Source organism: Diabrotica virgifera, chromosome 4, assembly GCF_917563875.1.
Source record: "Diabrotica virgifera virgifera chromosome 4, PGI_DIABVI_V3a".
Classification (NCBI taxonomy): domain Eukaryota; kingdom Metazoa; phylum Arthropoda; class Insecta; order Coleoptera; family Chrysomelidae; genus Diabrotica; species Diabrotica virgifera.
This window is the reverse complement of record NC_065446.1, coordinates 133,090,450-133,113,435: the sequence shown is the minus strand read 5'-3', so window position 1 is coordinate 133,113,435 and position 22,986 is coordinate 133,090,450. Positions and strand designations below refer to the sequence as shown.

Below are 22,986 nucleotides of genomic sequence, written 5' to 3'. Positions count from 1 at the left end.
GTCTTCACTAATTATGGTTATATTTATTTTAGGCTTAGAACACTGATGATGCCCTCTTTAGAGCGAAAACGTTCTGTTTTTTAATGTAGCCCTTTATTGGGGTTTAAATAAATATATCTTTTACACAGAAGATCCTTTTCTTCAATTTTTGTTTTTTTATTTTTAGACAATTATTTCTATGTTTAATCTCGTTGTTTACGTAATTTAATTGATAGTAGTATTATCGCATGGAATAGAAAGTTTTCTTTTAACATTGTGTACGACTGCATCCCTAATTTTGAGGACTTTTGTTTCACCTGTTTGATATAATAGAATTAAAAACAATTCTCCATTGAGAGTTTTTATGAGGGGTCATACTAATCCACCTTTTTTGTTTCAGATGAAAACGGCTATTATCGTGGAAAGTGAAAACCGCCCCATACGGTTCAGTACAACATCGCGTCGCGAACATGACTGATCTTTAAACTCTTAGTTACGCCTTTTCGATATTACTTCGGAATATGAACGGTTCGTTATCAGAAGAAATTCTACACGCGACAAATGTAACTTTAGAACAGTGCAAGGCGCAATATGCTAATGACACTTTTGTGTTGTCGGACGCATATCCCGAGGGATTCTGTAAAGTCACCTTTGATGGCGTTGTGTGTTGGCCGCCGACACCCCACAATCACACCGCCACGATCAAATGCTTCTCCGAGTTATTCGCCATCAAATATGATGACACACGTAAGTTTTTTAATATACTACCTTAATTTTATTATTTTTAAACTTCCTATTACAAAGGGGGCAAATTGTCGCACCAGATTGTATATTTTCCATAATATATTTGTTTTTAGTGCACTTACGAGGTTGTTTGGCACAGTTTTTTATAAGCTTAATAGCCATATCCACAAATGTGTTAATAATTACTTCTAAAAATAAAGAATTGACTGTTAAAAAAATTGTAAAAAAATGTAAGTCCAAAAATCACCGACTTGGTATTGTGGTATTTTGGCGGTTTGTAATATATTTATTACTATCAGAACTGTTTAAGGAGGTTCACTAAGTCCTATATTGTTCAACCTGATCATGGATGAAATAATAAGAAACATAAATAAGAACAAAAAAGGATACCAAATGGGAGAAAAACAACTTTAAATTAGGACAATGGTGACACAGACATCATCATCAATGGTGCTACAGCGCTATGAAAGAGACTCTACCTTCCCAAGTCTATTACGCCAGTCAGTCCTATCCATTGCCAAGCGTTGCCAGTTTGCTGCGCCTATTTTTCTCCCATCCTCATCCACACCATCCTTCCATCTGAGTTTTGGCCTACCCTTATTCTACTTTCCACAGGTTGTGACATACGGATTCTTCTAGGAAGGTTGTTCTGCTGTGATCTTGCTAGATCTCCTGCCCATCTTAATCTTAATATGCTTATAAGAGATACTACGTCTTTACCATCAAATATATGATTATATCTGTGGTATATCTCGTAGTTGTACCTCCTCCTCCAAACACCATTTTCACAGATGCCACCGAATATTCCTCTGAGGAACCTTCATTCAAATATAAGCAGGAGGTTTTCATCTGCCTTAGAGAAGGTCCATGTTTCCGATCCATATATTAGCAGTGGTTGGATAAGGGCTTTATATAAATATAGTTATTTTTGTTTTTTTACTTAAGTTTCTTCTTCTCATATGTCTAATAAGTCCAAAATAGCATTTGTTTGTTAGGATTATCCTTCGCTTGATGTCGCTATGCAGACGGAGCACAGTGTTCAAAATTGAACTAAACGTGATCGTAATTACAAAAATAAAAAAATCTGAGAATGTTGAAATTAGGGCGTTTATTTGTACTACTCATGACGCAACTTCTCAGCAAAAATTCCTTTTTTATGTTTGATAGAACCAGACATATTTATGATCAAAAGTACAAAATTAAATACAATTTTCACATCAAATTTAAATCCTCAGAAGTTGCCTTATACTTTGATTAGTACTTCATTTATCTGGATAGTTAGTATAGAAGTGATTATGCCAGATGTAAAAACTTTAAAGATTAAAATGACATAGTTAGCTTTACGGAAAGGTAATATTTTGATATAATCGGTTGTCTAAAGATCTGTACAATTTTTGAAAAAATTAATATTTGACAGGGTATTACGTTTATTGCTCCTTCTTGCTACTCATTAGATCCTTCATTTAATGAAAGATTACAATGTAAGGAATTGAAAACTATATGAGTCAAATTCCGCAAAGGTGCGAAACTTAGTACATTGCGCATAAGTTTGCATCGAGTGCCGCGTGCATTTACCTGAATTAATTGCACTCGTACGCATTCTTTACATTATGTCAAACACGTGTTATCTGTTGGGGTTGCAGAAAGAGATTTGCGTTTCATTCGTTTCGTTACAATGCAACATTGTACATGTCATGTACATTTCCCCACCCTTTTAAGATTTACATTTTATTTTCAACGAAAACTTTTCGTTTATAAATTTGCAAAAGTCTGTGTGTTATTGCGTTGCCGCACCTGCAATACTTAGAGCAGATATATTGATGGATTCTTATGTAGTTTTGTCTTCTGAATCCAAATCTGAAAACGGCATTTCGATATCTCTATCCATCTTCGAGATAATCGACCTCAAAGTCTAAAATGTGACGTCACAATCCGGTTATTTCCTACCACGCACTAAACGTCAGCAGAAATCTTTGATTAGGAAGTAGGCTACTTTTTTAACCTAAATTTGTTAAGCAAAGCAAATGTTATTATTTACATTTGAGTTTGACACTTCCTGAATGTCAAACTAAATTTTAAATTATTTAGCTATTAATAAAATATAAATGAACTTTTATAGTGAATTTAATTATTATATAAAATAATATGTGTAATAAATGTATAAAAATACAATTTGAGTATATTTTGAAAGCAATAATACATATTATACTATATTAATAATGAATCAGTAGAAACGATTATATTTAAATTTGGTAAATTATAACTCCACTCGACCAACGCACGACCACACAACTCGAAACACAAGTACGCAAATACGGTTGCGTGAAGCGTGGCGCAAAGCCGTGGAATTTACGAGACTCGCTCGGTCTGTAGATCCAAGTAAAGTTCATCGGTAAAAAGTATCTTTATCATATTATGTATTATTTATTTTACAATATTGGAAAATTGTTATTTAAAATGTGGTTTGGAATAAAAAAGTATGTTCTGATATATGAAATTACATCCTTCTAATGGAAAAAATATTTGACGAATTTTCTCAAATTATGGATACCAACAAAATTTTCATTTATAACTCTTGTATTTTTAATTTGACGAAAAAAAGTTATTCTTCATAAAAATCTCTTCTTGGTCTAAGATTTATGATGCAACCATCATGAATCAAATTTTATTAATTTTATACGAGGTATGTAAAAAAATATGAATTCCGAGTAAAGTATATTTATAGTTCACAACATTTAAATTAGAATGATATATTTGCACATTAAAACATAATTTTTAATTCTAAACAGCTTTTCCTAATAGCAATTTTCTATATTATGAATTTAAATACGTATATAAACAAAGTTTTCGTTATGATAATTCTCGCATTTTCAGCTTGTTAATAATACATATTACTAATAAATTTTCTCAAAATCTAAAAGTCGTTGACATGTAAATTTCCACACCATCTAAATACTTAGTTAGGATAACGAACATGTTACAATGAGCATTTCTCATCACTCATCACATTGTCATCATAAATTATATTGTATACACTATGTCCCACTAAGTTGGAACTACATGAAAAACTGTTTTATTATGAATTTTACGAAAATAAATTATTCTACATAAATAGTTCAGTACGTTCTAAAATCTAAAATACAATCATCAGATATTAAATTTTATCAATAGTATACGAGGTACGTCAAAAAATATGAATAATTTAGCTCAAGAGTAAAGTATCTTTATATTTAAAAATATCGAAAATTCTTAATAAGAAAAGTTATTTGGAATTGAAAATTATATTAAAATATGCAATAATTACATTGATCTAATTTAAAAAAATCAATTTTTTTTTCTGAAATTACAGATAACCAACATCATTTTTATTTATGACAACTTCGTTATTATTAATTTTACGAAAAAAAAAGTATTCTTTATAAAAAGTTTAGCATGGTCTAAAAAAATGCAATCATAAGATATCATATTTTATCAATTTTATATGATGTAAGTATCCAAAAAAAGATGAATATCGGTCAAGAGTAAAAAGTACCTTTACAGTTCAGAATATTTTTATTAAAAGTAAGCATTAAAATAATTGCATATTAAAACACAACTTTTAATTCTGAACAACTTACAATATATTTTTCAATATTTTGAAAAATAAAGGAACTTTACTCTTGAGAGAAATTCATGTTTTTTGACATATCTCGTATAAAATTGATACAATTTAATATCTTATCATTGCATCCTAGTTATGAGACCATGTAAAACTTTTTATAGATAATAACTATTTTTCGTAAAATTAACAATAACGGAGTTATCATAAATAAAAATTATTTTGGGTATCCGTTTTGAGAAAAGTTTTATTTTTTTTTCATTAGAAGAATATAATTGCATATTATAACATAATTTTCAATTTAAAATAGCTTTTCTTAATAACAATTATTTTCGATATTGTTAAAAATATAAAGCTACTGAGCGAAATTTGTATTTTTTGACGTGCCTTGTATACTGTTGATAAAATTTAATATCTGATGATTTTATTTTAGATTTTAGAACATGCAGAACTTTTTATGAAGAATAGTGTTTTCGTACAATCATAAAACAGTTTTCCATATAGTTAAAACTTATTGGGACATATTGTATACGAGTATAAACGATATTTTTTAGGTAATTCACTCCTTAATGAAGGGACGAAAACTAAAAAACGACCCCCATTATGTATATACTCCTTACACAGTATATTACCTCAAATATTCCAACTTTTCAGCTAGATCACTTTTACAGTTTAAACACAATTTAGTTTCGATCACGTTTTGACCAATTTTGAACATTGTGCGGTGCAATAAAAATCTCTCAAAGTGAAGATGATTTAGAACGTATCCTATACCAATTTGATATAACCGCCAGAAAATTTAACATGCTAATTTCCCTAAAAAAAGACTAAATGCATGGTTATAACAGGATATCTAATAAGGTGTAAATTAGAGCTGGAGGGTCAAATAATACAACAAGTCATGAAGTTTAAATATCTAGACATCACACTATATAGCTACGGAAAGCTCGAAACAGAAGTGGAAGATCAGGTGAATTAAGCAAACAGAGCCGTAGGTTGCCTGAATTTAATAATATGGAGAAATAAAACATCGGAAAAGAAGTGAAAGGCAGAATTTACAAAACAGTCATCAGACCAGTAATGACATACTCGGTAGAAATACAACCTGATAGAGAAAGTACAAAAAGAATGCTAGAAACAGCGGAGATGAAAACACTTCGAAATATCGATGGTAAGACACTATGGTATAGAGCTGGAAGTGCAGATATACGACAGAGATGCAAGGTGGATAACATTAATAACTGGGTGAAAAACAAAAGAGTAGAATGGAACGACTACATAAGCGGAATGACAACAAAAATAGCGTAGTAAGGACGGCGAGACGGCGTCTGCAGTGTGACTGTCTGCTAGGAGGCTGCAACTGTTGTCACGTGATTTTTTTACACCAATAAAAACACTTATAGAGTTTTAAGAAAGGTATCGGTTTATGTACAAGATTATTGCTACAATGTATTGATCATTGATTCAGGTATATTACATTAATAAAATGATTGCGTTACATCAAAACAATGTACCGAGTTATTAATCAAAGTCGAAAACATTGATTTAATGTTACGAAAATATTGATTCAATAAACGGGTTCGTAATTTAAAGAACACTGAACATTAGTGCAACGTTTTGTATTCATTAATTTAACCGCATATTCCTGATGTATAGTTTCGTATATACAATGAACAAATTATTAGTATTATGAAAAAAGTCATTGGATAGATAAAACGATTCATTGGATTAATTATTCTATTCATTATTTTTTAATGAATATAATTACATTATAATAATTAATATGGTCATTATTTAATGACTACGTGTTTACAGTATTAACGAGATTTTCATTGAATCAATGTAAAAAATGGCAATGGTTGGCGTTTATTGGTACTATATACAATATTTTTTTCAGTGTACACGATCTTCCAGTACGAAAACCCTGTTGTTCATCTGCTAAACTTATCCTCTGATTCATTACGTCTTGTAAGATTTTAGTTGTAAGTTTTAGGGTAGTATTTAACAAGTTGATACCTCTGATTTATAGCTGATTTATAGTAAATGTACCATATAATTTCAGAAAAAAATCTTTCGAATATATTTACAGGTGAGCAGGTATAGGACAGACGTGAACATACTGTGCGCGCTAGCAAATTTAAAACTAGGGCAAAGAGCTCAGTTGGTCGAGAACCAAATTGGAGTCGAGGTGGAGAACCTTTTATGTGGATAGTCTTACATAGGGGCTCTTCGCGACACACGACGTTGATAATGCTTACGTGAAATCTTACTTTTTAATAATAATTATTTTGAATTTTATATTTGTTCATTTATTTTAAAAATGGATCAACCGTGTAAAGTGAAGCAAAAAATTGTAATGGTCAAGCTCGTAAAATAGTACACTCTGTGTTAAAATTCTCTCAACGAGAAGTGGCTGCTGATAAACCTATTATTGACTTTAAAAAGTTCAAGAGCTGGTGGCTAGTATGACTAGTAAAGTAATAGTAAATAATCTTAGATTTGCGGGTTGCATTTTCAGGAGTTTCCGTGTGTAGCATCAAAAATATTGCGGGTCGCGTAAAAGAGGACTGCGAAACACAGCAAGAAGTATATCCGGTTTTGTCACTCCTAATAAGAGGCGGACAAATTCTTTAAAACTAAAATTAAATAAAACAGTTGGAAAAGATGTGTTACGTCCACAATTTATCAATTTTCGTGTATCTGAAAAACAAGTTCCCACGGTAAGTAAAATCCGATCAACATTTTTTGAAGAATTTTATTAAATAGGAGGCAAACAAAGTATGCGTTTGGAAATTAGAAATCTCGGGTTTCATTAAAAAAAAACAGAAAATAGTCGAGAACATTTTATCGAAAAACATGATATTATAAGATACTTACGATTACAGTGTGTAAGACAGATCAGATTAACCAATTTAGAAAGGAGAAAAGATTGATTGTGTTTTCCGATGAAACGTATTTTTACTTTCAACCATAGTCGCAGTAATAATTGGAGTGTACAGCCAACAAGTGGGCTTAAAAACTCATCTCCAATGATGTTCAACGGTTAACCATTGCGGGTTCAGGAAACGAAGCAGGTTTAGTCGGTGGATATTATGTCAGATATAAGTCACAAACAAAATCGGAAGATTACCGATCGAATAATTATAATACATGTACTCATGTACCTTATCGTAACACTCAAAAGCATAAAGCACCAACATCCGGGTGGTGGATAACAACAATACAGGGTGTTTCATTAATAATTGTCCATATAGGAACTGGAGAAACCTTAGCATAAAATACGAAGATTTAACCTAAAACACTTAAATAAAATGTGGTTCCTTACTGAGTTACAGGGTGTTTTATCTAAAAATTTAAAAACTATTTTTGCTCAGCATTTTAAAACTATTCGACGTATCCTTTGCATACTTTGCAGGAAGTATAGGTACTATACCAACTACTAAATTATGTCAAACAAACGTTTCTAGCTATTACCAGAGGCGTACTACGGGGGAAAGTGAATGGTTGACCCTTTCCAAATTCTACGGCACTGGTGAAATTGCTATTTTAGTTGAATTTTTGGATTCTCCAATATTTTCTCTGAAAATAATATTCTCTTCATTCGTAACGATAAAGTCATTAGCTTTCGAGATCTTTGAAGTTAAAAATGAAACGACACGGTTATTTTGATCAGTGTATTGTGTCGCTTCATTTTTAATTTCAAATATCTCGAAAACGAATCATTTTATCGTTACCAATAGACAGTATATTATTTACATAAAAAGTATTGCAAAATCAAAAAATTACACTAAAATAGCAGTTTCGTCAGTGGCGTAGAATTGGGGAAGGGTCAACCAGCTACTATCCCCTGTCGTACGCCTCTGGTAGTAGTTAGAAACGTTTATTCTTAATTTAGTAGGGTGTACAGTACTTACACTTTCTGCCAAGTATGATAAGGATACGCCAAATAGTTTTAAAGTACTGGGTACAAATAATTTTTAAATTTTAATCATATGAATCATATCATAAATTAATCAAAATAACTGTGCCGTTTCATATTTAACTTCAAATATCTCGAAAACTAATGACTTTATCGTTACCAATGAAGAGTATATTATTTACGTAGAAAGTATTGGATAATCTAAAAATGGTACTAAAATAGTAATTCCTCCAGTGGCGTAGAATTTGAGAAGGGTCAACCATTCACCATCCCCTGTCGTACGCCTCTGGTAGTAGCTAGAAACCTTTGTTTATCATAATTTAGTAGGATCTCTAGTAGTCGCACTTTCTCCCAAGTATGAAAAATATACGTCAAATTGTCTTAAAATTCTGAGAAAAAGTAATTTTTAAATTTTTAGATAAACCACCCTGTAACTCAGTAAGGATCCACATTTTATTTAAGTGTTTTAGGTTAAATCTTCATATTTTGTGCTAAGGTTTCTCCAGTTACGATATGGACAATTATTAATGAAACACCCTGTATACTCGGGAATACCGTACAAAGCGACAAACTGCACCTCTCCAAAACGTGATTGTAATTTTAATAAGTAATTGTCAAAAACACTATATAACTGGTTCTCATCTTACCGTTGACGAAATAACAGTTAGTGTCATCTTTTGTACGTTCGGTCGATACCTCTTCTACCGACTGCTGATTTATCTCTTGCTATTTTTACGACACGTGTCTCCCCATTATTATGCTTATGTGGTTATTCAATTTTTATCGATTTAATGTCCATTGGTTTATACACTGAACGTTACATTACCTTATAATGTCTTCACCCCTCTTTCGATCTCTCAGCGTATTTCCTGTAATTCTTCTCAGCACTCTCATATCTACCGTTTGTAGTAGTCTTTGTGCTGTGGCTATATCAGGTTTTGTTTCTGATGCATATGCCATTATTGGTCGTACACTGGCTTTATAGATTCTTGACTTCATCTCATCGTTAATACGTCGGTTTCTCCATATAGTGATATTAAGACAGTCTATTTGCTTTTTGTACGACGACAGGGATGTATACTATTCCCTCTACTGTTCAATATGTGCTCAGAAGAAATGTTTAAAGAGGCATTAGAAGACATCAATGAAGGCATATCAATTAACGAAACATTAGTTAGTAATCTCAGATAGGCAGACGATACAACACTCCTTGCGGACAGCAGAGATGGGCTGCAAATTTTGATTGATCGCATTACCCAGTACTGCGCGACGTATGGAATGGCTCTGAACAAAAAAAAAAACAAAATTATTGTCAGTTAGCACAATATTGAAGACGAAACAGTCTACGTTAAAGAAAAAGATTTTGAGAAAGTACCCAAATACAATTATTTGGGATGTGAACTAAATAAACAATGAGACCGCAGCCACAAATTAAAACGATTCATCGAAATTGCCATAAGTGCTTTCAATAAGATGAAAACATTATTATGCAATCGAAAACTGGGAATATAAATTAGAACTATAGTATTAAGATGCTATGTATTCTCTGTCCTTTTATATGAAATTGACGCCTGGACAATTACGGAAGCAACTGAAAAAATAAAAACTGAAAAAATTCTTTGTAAAAGGTTTAAATTTTTTTTAGTAAAAATCCCTTTAAGGGCTACATCACAACAAAACCTTTTCAATTTTATAAAAAATCATCATCAGTGTTAGACAGATTGGATGCCAGCTGAGCCACCAAATAAATAGTCGGGTAAAAACCCTTTAATTATAATATGTTTGACTGTTGCCGTTCCAACTTAAGTTGCCATTAAGTCATTGGAATGTAAACAACTCAATTTGCATCCTATGTGTTAGGAAATTCAATACCTTACCTAAGGGCATTACACTTGTTGCCATGTATCCATCCTAAGGCATTTTATTTAAGTATGCACTTTTAATGCATCCATATTATATTTAAAGGGTTTTTACCAGAATATTTCTTTGGTGGCTCAGCTGGCATCCAATCTGTCTAACACTGATGATGATTTTTTATAAAATCGAAAACGTTTTTTTGTGATGTAGCCCTTAAAGGGATTTTTAATAAAAAAAATTTATACCTTTTACAAAGAATTTTTCCAATTTTTTGATTGATGGTATACAGCCAACTACAGGAAAAAATATTTTTTTTCCTTGTGGATTTTGAAAAAATACTTGCCAGCTTTGAGATCTGGTATTATCGAAGAATGTGGAAAATGGGTTTACCCCAAAATCACGACAGCCAAAATTCCGACAGCCAAAATCCCGACGACCAAAATTCCGACGACCAAAATCCCGACATCTGAATTCCGACACGCCAAAATCACGTTTTTTTTTTAATTTTTTGTTACTGAACAAAAGTATTTACCATTTAATATTAACTAATTTTCTAAATAAAATTTCTAACATAGGTACATGAATTAACTTATTTTTCAATCAAGTTTACTTTCATATAATAGATATTATCAAGTCACTTACAACCGTCCATTTCCGTAAGTAGGCTGGAAGTAGCTAGGTCCTATAACTTTTACATTATAAAATGAAGCGTTTAATAATTTTCTCTTTTAAAATACATAATAGATATTAGTACCCGTACTTATTAGTAAGTATGTAATTCATTTTTCAATTCGTTTTTCTTCTTCTTTCTTGAAAATCTTTATGCCCCCACGGGCGTCGGAGGTTTTATTCATCCTCTATCCATCTCTTCCATTTCCTGCTGTCCTTTGCTATTTCATTTGTTGATACGTTTTTCCTTTTTTATGTCCAATTTGTATAATCTAATCGACACATCTTATCCTTGGCTTCCCTTTACCTCTTTTACCTTATATTCTTGATTCAATCACCTGATTTGGATTTTTTAATTTCAATACTCTGTATATGATTTGGTACCGCATTAAAAAAAAACAATTACTATTCAAAATGTATTGGTCGGGATTTTTACCTTTGCGAGGATTGTGGCATATCGGGATTGTGGCAAGTCGAGATTTTGGTACGTCGGTATATTTGCTGTCGGTATTTTGGGCACCACCGGTGGAAAATACCATGGACACAGCACGTAACAAACACGTAAACATTAGATGAAAAAATAAACAGGAATATTCAACACTACGAAGGAAAGAAAAATGAGCTACTTTGGTCACATAGTAAGAAATGTGAAATATGATTTGATGCGATTATTTATACAAAAAAAGTGGAAGGAAAAAGCAGTAGAGTGGAAAAACAACAATGGAACTCTTGAGACCCCTGCTCCCCTGCAGTCAGAGCTTAATGGCATATGATGATTGCCAATATCCCTAAAGAATGAAGCACATGAAAAAGACCTTTTCTCACTTCTTGGTTCAGGTCTCCGTAGTTTGACAATGTAATTACAAGGTATTTTATTTCCATTACTTGTTCAAACAGATGGATAGGAGAGAAAACAAAAGTAAAAAATGTAACTGAATATATAACAGGGCTAAAGTGGAGATATCGGGCCACAATGCGAGACAGGAAGATACAGGATGGAATGCTGAAATACAAAATTGGAGACCGTGTGTAGGAAGAAGAGAAAGAGCAAGAACTCAGATGCGATGGAAGGACCATATTGTAAAAGCTACAGGAACTCACTGGAAAATTGCCGCCAAGGACAGACAGATATGGAAAGATTTGGGGAAGGCCTATATCCAAAGTTGGATAGAAATGGGCTAAAAAAGACTTATTCAATACTAATGATTTGGTGTGCTTTTAGTGAAACTAGGAAATACTCCTGAAGGTGACCAAAGAAAGTTAGTTTTAGAATTGGTTTCCATTCTGGGCCCTGATCACGGAATTACCACGAATAACGTCTTACTTCTGGAATTAACATAAAAATTTATTGATCTGAGAGACTAACACTATGCGGCACACTCCGTTAGAACAAAACGAGCATCCATTCAGAGTTATTCATTATTCAGTCCTGTGATGGATGACCGAAGTTAAGTTTAAAGTTTGAGTTAAAGTTAAGATAACTCTCAGGAATAACGTGCCCATAACTGTATAGGTAAAATTTGGTGTGATGTATCGCTCGCAGTTATGAGATAGTTATATCATCAACGTTATATTAGAAAGAAGTTTTGAGGAACAAATTTTGGAGTAACAAAGAGAACCTTATGTACAAATAGTACAAGTTGGAGTGAGCGAGAGAGATTGTTCCGAACATACCCGTCGTCGGCTACCGCCGATGACCGAACAGGAAACAGCTGTTTGGGTTCCTTGGTGTTTGTAAGTTGCTTTCAAACGGTAGATAGAAACAGGGTTGCCAGATTGGTGTATTTTCCCAAAATTTTGGGTTAATTTGAAAGCGTCTATTGAAATTTTTCTAAGCAGAAATTGTAGTGGGATTTTTTGGGGGCGGAAAATTATGGATGATTTTAAGGGGTCATGGTAAATAAATTTGCGAATGTACATAGAAATGTATATTATACTCCCATATAATCGAAGACGATAGGAACTATGAATTATTTCCATGGCCCTCGTTGATATTGTAGTATGAATTTTGCTTTACTGTTCTTTTCATTTCACTAATAATTTATTAAAATGCGGCAACAATTTAAATTTGGGGACTTTGGGGTATTTGAGCTTCAATTTCAGGGAATTTCAGTTTCTAAGTGGGGGATTTATAAAATATCATCTGGCAACTCTGGATAGAAAGCTCAGTAGGTACTTAAAATAAAATTTCAACTTATATCGCTCGATTTGATTTTTGTATAATTTTTAAAATTGTATTACCCTTTTATTCTTAACTATTAAATTACTAGCTTCTAAATTCACTTGATTTCTGTCTAAAAACAAGTCAAAAGATGAACCTAACCTTGCATAACTACAAAGTTATCTCATAACTTGAGGTTTAACTTCGCGTTATAAAGTGACCAGATAACTCAAGAACTGTCAAGAAATAACGCAAATAGTTAAGTTAAGTATGATACATCACACCAATTCGATGGTTATAACTAGGGAGCGGATTTATATGCGATCAATTTTGATGAAATATGCGCATATATATGCAGTAAAAAATTACCAAATATGCGCAAGATATGCACAAAAATTAAAAAAATGCGCATTGCGAGAAACCACAAATTTTCTGTTCTATTGTATTCTAGGGGGTTCTTTTATAGGGGGCGGCAATCTTATTTAATTATTATCTTTCAAATAAAATCATTATTTTTTATATGCAATTTATTCACATTTTTTACAAAAACTGATACCACCAGTTACCTATTTAAGATAAAACAACAATATTACTATATTATATCTTCGATTATAATTCACTACAATGTGTTTTTCCAAATTTTTTAAGATGAAACATTTTCAGATAGAATATTTCAGATAGAATCGGATAAAATATTTTTATAACTTGGAAAACGCCTTTCAACACCAACAGAAGTAATCGGGGCGTATTTAAAATAATTTGTTAAAGCCGAAAATTCTGAACCAAAATCAATTTTAAAATTTCCATTAAAAATTTCGCATATGTCCTCAAAAGTTTTAAAGCCGTTTAAAGACGGGATCGGACCTAAAGCATTATTATTTCAATTTCCGTTAGAAAATCGTAAAACAATATTCTCAAACAAATTCTCTTAACAATAGGGGATTTAAAAGAATCACCAGAATTATAAGTACCTACTAAATCGGGATACAAATTGTAATAAATAATACCATAAATAATACAATAAAATTGTACAATTGATAAAAGTAAATAAAATTCGGATTTCCCGGTAAACCATCATTCATCATTTTAACATCCTACAATCATTTTATAACGGCACAGTATAAAGAGGGATAACGGCGTACTATGTATAAGTACTTTGTGCAAAGATCGGATATTTTCTAAGAAAAAGGCAGTGAATGAGCCGTCCCTCTTCAGGTAGTTCTCGAATTAATAGAACATCCTGTGCGGGGAAATATTAGTTTTGTGTCGAATTAAAAAATTTAAAAAAATTTTTGGACTTAAATGTTTTTAAATAGGCACAAAATATGCATGTTTTTAAAATATGCAAAATTTAGTAAAGTTCCCAAATATGCGAAATATGCATGCAATATGCATTTAGCATAAAATCCGCTCCCTAGTTATAACATTACTACAGGATAACTTTACGTTAACGATAACTTCGGTCATCCATCACAGGGCTGAATGTCTCCTCGAAATCCTCGAAGTTATCCTCGAATTCTCAAATAAATATCCTGGAAATGATTAAATAAGTTGATTTGTTGATTCGGTAATAAAAATTATGTTTAATATTGATTGTTTCCCGATTATATTGCTACTCTGGAAATTATTTTCAAAAATATTTTTTAAATAGTGAGGTATTTTTGTAATCAAAAAAGTTGTCAAGAAATTTGGAATTCTGTCATTTTAATTCTGTTGTCCACTCTTTCTTTTGCAATAGGCCTGAAGCTGAAAATCTGTTAATAGCTTAACGCTATCTAGTCGGATAAACTTTGATGTACGGGAGCACTGAAACAGTGGAACAGGTTACAGGTTTCGAACGTCAGACTACGAAAACGTCCCATGTATTTTGTCGGACAGAACGTCCAATTGATTTGTTACCCTTTCATTAATTAAATACTCATACAAAAATACGTTTGATATTTACTACCAATATCATTCCTTTCGTTTGACATGTTCTACCTGTCGGACTTATTAAAATGCCCAACGTATTTGTCGAACAAACATTTTTTCATATAATATCTATTATACAGGGTGAGTGGGGAGGAATGTGCCAAACTTTAAGACTGTATAACATAGGTAAAATAATTAAAAATATCTCATATGTTGTTATTCGATTTTCATTTGTTTCCGAGATACGGGATGTTAAAATTTTTCTTGCAAACTGACGATTTATTTATTGCTCTTAAACCGATTGAGTTGTGCAAATGAATGCGCATGTTTTGACACACAATTAAAAATTTTATATTCACCATTGGCGCGCGTGCGGGTAATAGTCTGAAATTTTTTAAAGATCAAAATGGTACGCCACTAAAATATTTCAAATTAAAAATATTTCTTGAATTCCTCGTTTAATTTGTGGTAAAAAATCTATCTTCCCATTTTTTCATGCGACGCTTGGTTTTCATGCAAAAAATAAAACATCCTAACGCTTACAAAGTTTTCGACGAAGTTTCTATATGAATGTGTAGAAACTTAATTCGAATACTTTGGAAGCGTTAAGATATTATTTTTTGAATGAAAACGAAGCGTCGTATGAGAAAATGGGAAGATAGATTTTGTATCACAAATTGAACAGGGAATTCAAAAATAATTTTTAATTTGAAATATCTCATTGGCGTACTATTTTTATTTCTTTAAAAATTTTAGACCCTTACCCGTACGCCCGCCAATGGTGAATATAAAATTCTTAGTTGTGTGTCAAAACATGCGCAATAACCATGTCTTAAAACCCACCAAATTTTATTTGCAAACCTCAAACGGTTTTAGAGCAATAAATAAATCGTCAGTTTGTAAGAAAAATTTTAACATCCCGTATCTCGGAAACAAATGAAAATCGAATAACAACATATGAGTTATTTTTGATTATTTTTACGTATATTATACAGTCTTAAAGTTTGGCATATTCCTCCCCATTCACCCTGCTTTGCTCCCCACTCACCCCACTTACAACTTTGCTATTAAATAAACTTAAAAACAACCTTTTCACAATCATAAACTTGTCCGGATGACACGTTTTACAATTAAAATCACGTTCCATAATTAAAACTTCCGCTTTTTCAGTGTTCAGTGTATAACTGCCTAACATTCTGTGCGGTATATAACTGATCTTATGAAAGTTTTATAGAACTTTTCTTTCAGCTTCATTGTAATCTTTCTGTCGCCTAGCACATCGCTTGTTCCTTCCACTGCATATACAGTGTGTCTGCGTAACTTGAAACCAAATGGGAAACTTTTTTAATATCAATTTTACGAAAAAAAGTCATTCTTTATAAAGTTCTCTGCATAGTCTAAAACCTAAGACGCATTCATCAGATATAAATTTTTATTAATAGTAATATGGCGTATGTCAAAAAATATGAATTTCGCTCAAGAGTAAAGTTCCTTTATATTTCACAATATCGAAAATTGTTATTAAAAAAGTTGTTTGGAATTAAAAATTATGTTATAATCTGCATTTACAACCTCCTACCTGAAAAAAAAAAAAAAAATTAAAAATTTTCCTCAAATTACGGACACCCAACATCATTTTTATTTATGATAGCTCCGTTATTATTAATTTTACGAAAAAAAGTTATTCTTTATAAATAGTTCTGCATAGTCTAGCAACCAAAATACAATTACAAAATATCAACTTTTACCAATTTTATACAAATGTTGAAATTTGTTATTATAAAAAGTTGTTCGGAATTAAAAACTATGTTTCAATATGCAATTACATCCTTCTAGTTGAATTATTGTGAACTATAAAGGTATTTTACTCTTGAGCAAAATTCATGTTTTTCAACATACCTCGTATAAAATTGAAAAAAATTGCATCTTAGTTTTTTGACTATTCAGACATTTTTATAAAGAACAACTTTTTTTCGCAAAAATAATAATAACGAAGTTATATTAAATAAAAATGATGTTAGGTATCCGCAATTTGAGGAAAATTTAAAAAAAAAATTTCAATTAAAAGAATGCAAATAAATATTATAACATAATTTTTAATTCCAAACAACTTTTCTTTATAACAATTTTCGTTATTGTGAAATATAAAGGCACTTTACTCTTGAGCGAAATTCATATTTCTTGACATACCTCGTATATTATTGATAAAATTTGATATCCGATGATTGCATCTTAGGTTTCAGACTATGCAGAGCACATTTTTTCGTAAAATTTATATTAAAAAAATTCCCATATGGTTCCAAGTTACGCAGACACTGTATCTTGATATTATAGTGAGGTTCAAATTTGTGGAATAATCGATGATTTATTTGAAATGAGAATAGGGGTTGTGAGCTAGCTTGTTTGAACGGTTATTCATTTCTTTACTTAAAAATAAACATTGACATAATTATTTATAAAGTGTCCAAAAAATTCTTTTGAATTAAATTAATTGACACAAAAAGAAGAATGTATGTAATTTATTTAATTCAAGATATATTTTAGTGCTACCAGAATACCGAAAAAAATGTTTATTTCACAAATAAAAATTGCTTTTCGCTTAAATTCAAGGTTCAAGCTGCCACACACCTGCCACTTGACAGCTCGAACAGTGAATTTAAGCGAAGAGCTTTATTTGTCAAATAAACATTTTTTTTGTTTTCTGACATCACTAAATTGTTTTTTGAATTAAAGAAATTTCATATTTTCTTCTTTGTGTGTTTATTAATTTAATTCATTTTTTGCATACACTGTATAAACAATGTTTATGTTACTGAAGAGAGAATTTAATAACCTTTCAAATGAGCTAGCACACGACCCCTATTCTCATTTAAAAAGTCATCGACTACGTCATCACTCCTAGATTGATGACGTCACTAGTATATTAATAATATGATATAATGTCAAAATATAATAATTTAAAAATTAAAATCAATCTGTTTCGGGATGTTTTTCAAAATCTCCCGTTTTTCAAAATCTCCCATTTACAGATAAATGAATTTATTCCATAATTTTTAACGTCTCTGTATATTTCCCCATTAGTGTGTAACAGTGTAACACCGATTCGATTACTTAAAACTATGTATTAGATTTGCATTTTATCATGCTCACTCCATTGACAATGATATTACATTACCTACATTACCTACTTTACTTTTATAACAATAATAATTAATGAATTTCTGTCAAATCAATTAAAGATTTTGATATTTTGTCCCCTCTTATACAAACAATAGCATGCTTGCGAAGTTTCCTTCTCTATCAATAGCCATTTCAAATCATACAATAGAACGTGTTCATCAATGCCACAAAGGAAACTACCATGTCGATTTCATTTTCGATGAACTGCAATCATGCACCTATTTCATTCAATGTTTATTGTGTGGTTTTTTAGAACAATTGAGAATTGCCATTTTAGAACAAAGCTTCACGATATAGTTATTTTTCTACGGTCGTGCTAAATGAGGCACTTTCACGCATGCATTTCGTTTCCGAAAGTTGCACTTTCCCGCACGACGTGCGTGAAAGTAAATTTTACCGCACGGCGTGCGGGAAAGTAAAATACCTTGTAATATGGCATTATAATATATTATAATACATGCAATAAACTAATATTTAGATAATATTTACTAATTTATTTCAAATTTATCTTATTGTGTTCATATTTTAATGAAATTAGCGCGATAATTCGATAAAATAAAATTATTTTGACATAATATTTAAAAGTCAGATCAGTAGACAATTACAATGGTTTTGAATCGTCGTCATGGAAACCGGTATTGTCGTCGTGGTAACCCATTATATTGAAAGTTTGGTTTGGACAACCTTGTGAAAGAATTAATTTGTGTATTTCCTTTTCTAAATAAAAATTGAGATAATTCTATTTTTTGTGGCTTTTTTCCAAACGTACGGCCCTAGAAAAATTATTGTTCCTTACTCATGTGGAAAGTGTATTTCCCGCACTCGGCTGCTTGCCCGAACTCCGCTATCGCGTCGTTCGGTTCAACGGCAGTCTCGTGCGTGAAAGTATCACTTTCCGCACTAGTTAGGAAATAGTTATTTTATAGTTAGGAAAACAATATTTTTTCTAGGGCCGTACGTTTGGAAAAAAGCCACAAAAAATAGAGTTATATCAATTTTTATTTAAAAGTGAAAATACACAAATTAATTCTTTGACAAAGTTGTCAAAACCAAACTTTCAATATAATGGGTTACCTTACAGCGTTTCTCAACGTTTTACCCTTTGCGCCCCAATTTTCCATAATTATTTTCACCGCGCCCCCCTCGTTCAATAACAATATATCTATGCAATAATACATAATATACCTTGAGCAGCATGAAACCTAATAAACTAAAAAGACATTGGGAAACGCTTCACAGTGAGTACATTAACAAACCCCGAGAATTCTTGGAGTTAAAATTAAAATGGCGTGAAAAGCAAAAATTAGTTTTAATAAAAATTTTGACTGTGAATGAAATAGCTTTACTTGTCTTTTATAAAGTCTGATATTAAATAGCCAGATCTAAAAAGCCTAACACTATTGGTGAAGATCTTATATCACCAACTGCAATCAAAATTGTAGAAACTGTGTTTGGAGATAATTTTGCTAAAAAATTGGAGTTTATACCTCTATCAAATGATACTGTTGCCCGCCGAATTAGTGATATAGCTGAATATGTACAGGATCAGCTAATCAGGAAGTTGCGTGAAAAGTTGTTTTCGATTCAGCTTGATGAGGCAACAATAGCAATAAATATGCTCCTTTTATTGCCTACGTTCGATTTTGTCATGGCAGATCAGTAGTAGAACTACTTTTCTGCAAACCAATAGAATTGATAGCAAAGTCGCTTGCATTATTTGCTATGTTAAATGATTATATAAATGAAGCAAAAATAGAGACACTGTATGATCAACAAAGAAGCTCTGGCTTGAATATTGTGCTAACTACGATTGTAACAATAGTTAATTATCTACATAAAAATGAGACCTTTGAAAACTAGAATCTTTTCTGTACTTTGCAAAGACATGGATGCGGTACATTCAGCATTATTATTTTATTGTGAGGCAAGCTGGTTATTACGTGGGAAATTTTTACGTGTTTTGAATTAAGACATGAAATCGACATTTTTCTAGAAGAAGAAAAGAGGCCGCAAGCCAAGATGTTTCACGATGGTTTATTTTTGATGAAATTGAGTTACTTGGTTGATATATTCGAGAAACTAAATATTTTGAACTTACAACTTCAAGGGGCCAATACGAATATATTTGATACGAATGATAAAGTTAACGCTTTCTGTAGAAAATTGAAATTGTGGAGCAGAAATTTAAAGCAAAAAACCTAGAAATATTTGAAAATGTGAATGAATGTTTTAAAACTTACCAGGTTGAAGCACAACACGTGAAAGTTGTTTTTGTAATAATTGAAAATCATTTAGCAATGCTGACAAAAAATTTAAAAAATACTTTTTTGCCGACCACCTATTAATAAGTACCTAATAGTTATGAGTGGGTCGGGAATCCGTTTCAGATAACATCCGAAGAGCTCTCTACTGCAGAAGAAGAAACCTTCATAGACTTCACAGCAAATGCCGAGATCAAGAAACAGTTTAATATTAGATCCCTCTTTGAATTTTGGGCAGGGGTAAATGATGAGTTTTCTGCACTGAAAACCAGAGCGTTCCATATACTATTACCGTTTTCACCATCCTACCTTTGCGAAACAGGATTTTCCGCGATGGCTGCTTTAAAGACCAAATATAGATCGCAGCTAAATATAAAGAAAGAACTGAGAGCGTCTATTTCTAATATTACACCCTGTTTCGATAAGCTTTGATCTGCAAAACAGGCCCAAGGAAGTCATTAATTTACATTAAACTTGTTGATTTAGTGTTCAGTGCTCATAACTATGTATAGCTCCTTGTTCATGAGTATTTTATTTTTTGTTTGTCAGAATTTAGTTTTGCTTTGATTTTAGTAAATTAGTGAATGTTATAAGTGTTTTTTTTGTATATGTTCACGCCCCCCCATGGCTAAAAGTGCGCCCCACAGGTTGAGAATCACTGGGTTACCACGACGAGGATATTGGTTTCCATGACGACTATTCAAAACCATTGTAATTGCCTGCTGATCTGACTTTTAAATATTAGGTCAACATAATTTTATTTCATCGAATTATCAGTAGTAATTGCACAAGAGCTCTAAAATTCTATATTAATTTTAGAGATCGAGTGCAATTTGTTGCGATTATTTCATGAATAAAACTGTTCAAAACCAAAATTTTATTGTTATTTATTTATGTAAGTACAAATTAGAAGGGGCGGGCCCGTCGTGGTAGGCAAGGTAGGCGACGCCTAACCTCTTCAAATGTACAATAATATAAATTATTAATATAAATTACTTATTTCAAAATTGTTAAATTTTGACACATACCCACAATACAAAAAACTACTTTTTAATTTCTCTCCGAAATTGTAATTATTGTACGCCCCTTGTAGTATGTAGTAATATGTATTAAGATTCTATATATTCATTGGTAAGGCACTTTTAAACGTCGGCGTCCCTAGAATAGAATAACGATGCAACAGAATTGACGTGCCATCTCGCTCTTTACGCCATCTAAAGCCCTTAAGTTCTGGCGGTACTGAGCCATAATTTCCACGAATTTTTTAGTAAGTTAGGCACCATATTTTGCTGCCTACAGGCTTTCAGCATAACAAAATCGCTTGTGTCTTGTGAAACTATTTTATATTGTGTTTTGATTTGGGCTGTTAGAAGGTTAAGCATTCAATAAGAATAGGCAGGATAATTAAAATTTGTTTATGAAAAATGAATAATAAACAGGCAAATTTAAGATTGGTCTATTGAAGGGTATTTTAATTTATGTTGGTAATAATTCACCAACAACAAATAAATCTGTGAATACTTAGTTATTGGTGGAATAAAATTTATCAGTCGATTATATTTTATTTTTATTGTGTTTCAATACAATTTTGATAATTTAAAGTTAAAATGACGAATGTTCTTCGTTACATTTGACTATAGATATTTTTAAATTTAAAGCGAGGTTAACTTGTCAATTTATTCGAAGAGTAACTCTTTATTTGAGACAAATAAAATAAGTCATATTTGACGTTGGTGAAACGTAGGTGTGTTAGTTTTATTGGCTGAATATTTTTATTCATCGAATAAACTACTATTTGTCGTTGCTGAAACTGCCCATATTAAAACAAAATGAATATTTTACATGATATAATCTGCAGTTTGATTGAGACGCCTTTTTCAAGGCGCCATAATAAAGAAAGATTATAAATTATTTCAATGGGTCGGTCTTTACCAAATTTAAAAATTTTATCGACTAATAAGAAGAACGACAATCGACCACTTTTGAGATCGTTTAAAACAATATGGTATGAAAACCATAAATGGTTAAGCGGAAGTTATTTTAAAAATTCACTTTTTTGTTAAGCGGAAATTTGTTAAGCATTAATGGTTAAGCGGAAGTTATTTTAAAAAATCACTTTTTTGTTAAGCGGAAATTTGTTAAGCATAAATGGTTAAGCGGAAGTTATTTTAAAAATTCACTTTTTTGTTGGCCTTGTGTGTCGTTCTCAAATTTGAAGCAAAATAATGTTTGGATGAGTCAGGGATATTCAGATTTGAAAAATTTATCAGCTGGTGTCAAAAAACATGAATCTTCGAAAGCACATTTAATCAATTGTTTAGAAAAAAATACTCAAACTATTGACAGTGCTTTAGCTGGACATATTTCTTTATCTAATAAATAAGTTATACAATGATGAAGTTAGAAAAAATATAATTTGTGTATATATGTCGCCTACCCGCATACTGAGGTCACGAGCCGCCACTGCAAATTAGTACAATTACACACACAGTTGTTTTTATGGTTGAAAGTCATCACTTTTATAATTTTTAAAACATTAATTGTCATTAATGTCACTGAATGTATTTTTTCGTAGCAACCAAGGGCATCTGACGTAATATACTTATTTTGTTTATATAAATATTTTGTTAAATTATTTGGTTTTCACGAAAACTTCTTTATTTGGTAAAATTACGAAAACAAACCGAATGATAAAAACCATTTCGGT

At 31.5% G+C, this 22,986-nt stretch overlaps 1 protein-coding gene across 1 annotated transcript in view; it reads left to right on the top strand.

The window, feature by feature from the left end:
* The first annotated feature begins 385 nt into the window (after positions 1–385).
* Positions 386–22,986, top strand: part of LOC114331654 (diuretic hormone receptor-like) — an 892,082-nt gene continuing 869,481 nt past the window's right edge. Inside the window, exon 1 of the mRNA XM_050649706.1 lies at positions 386–726. Within this exon, the coding sequence (XP_050505663.1) occupies positions 501–726 (226 nt within the window). The 5' untranslated portion in view covers positions 386–500. The remainder of the gene's footprint in view (positions 727–22,986) is intronic.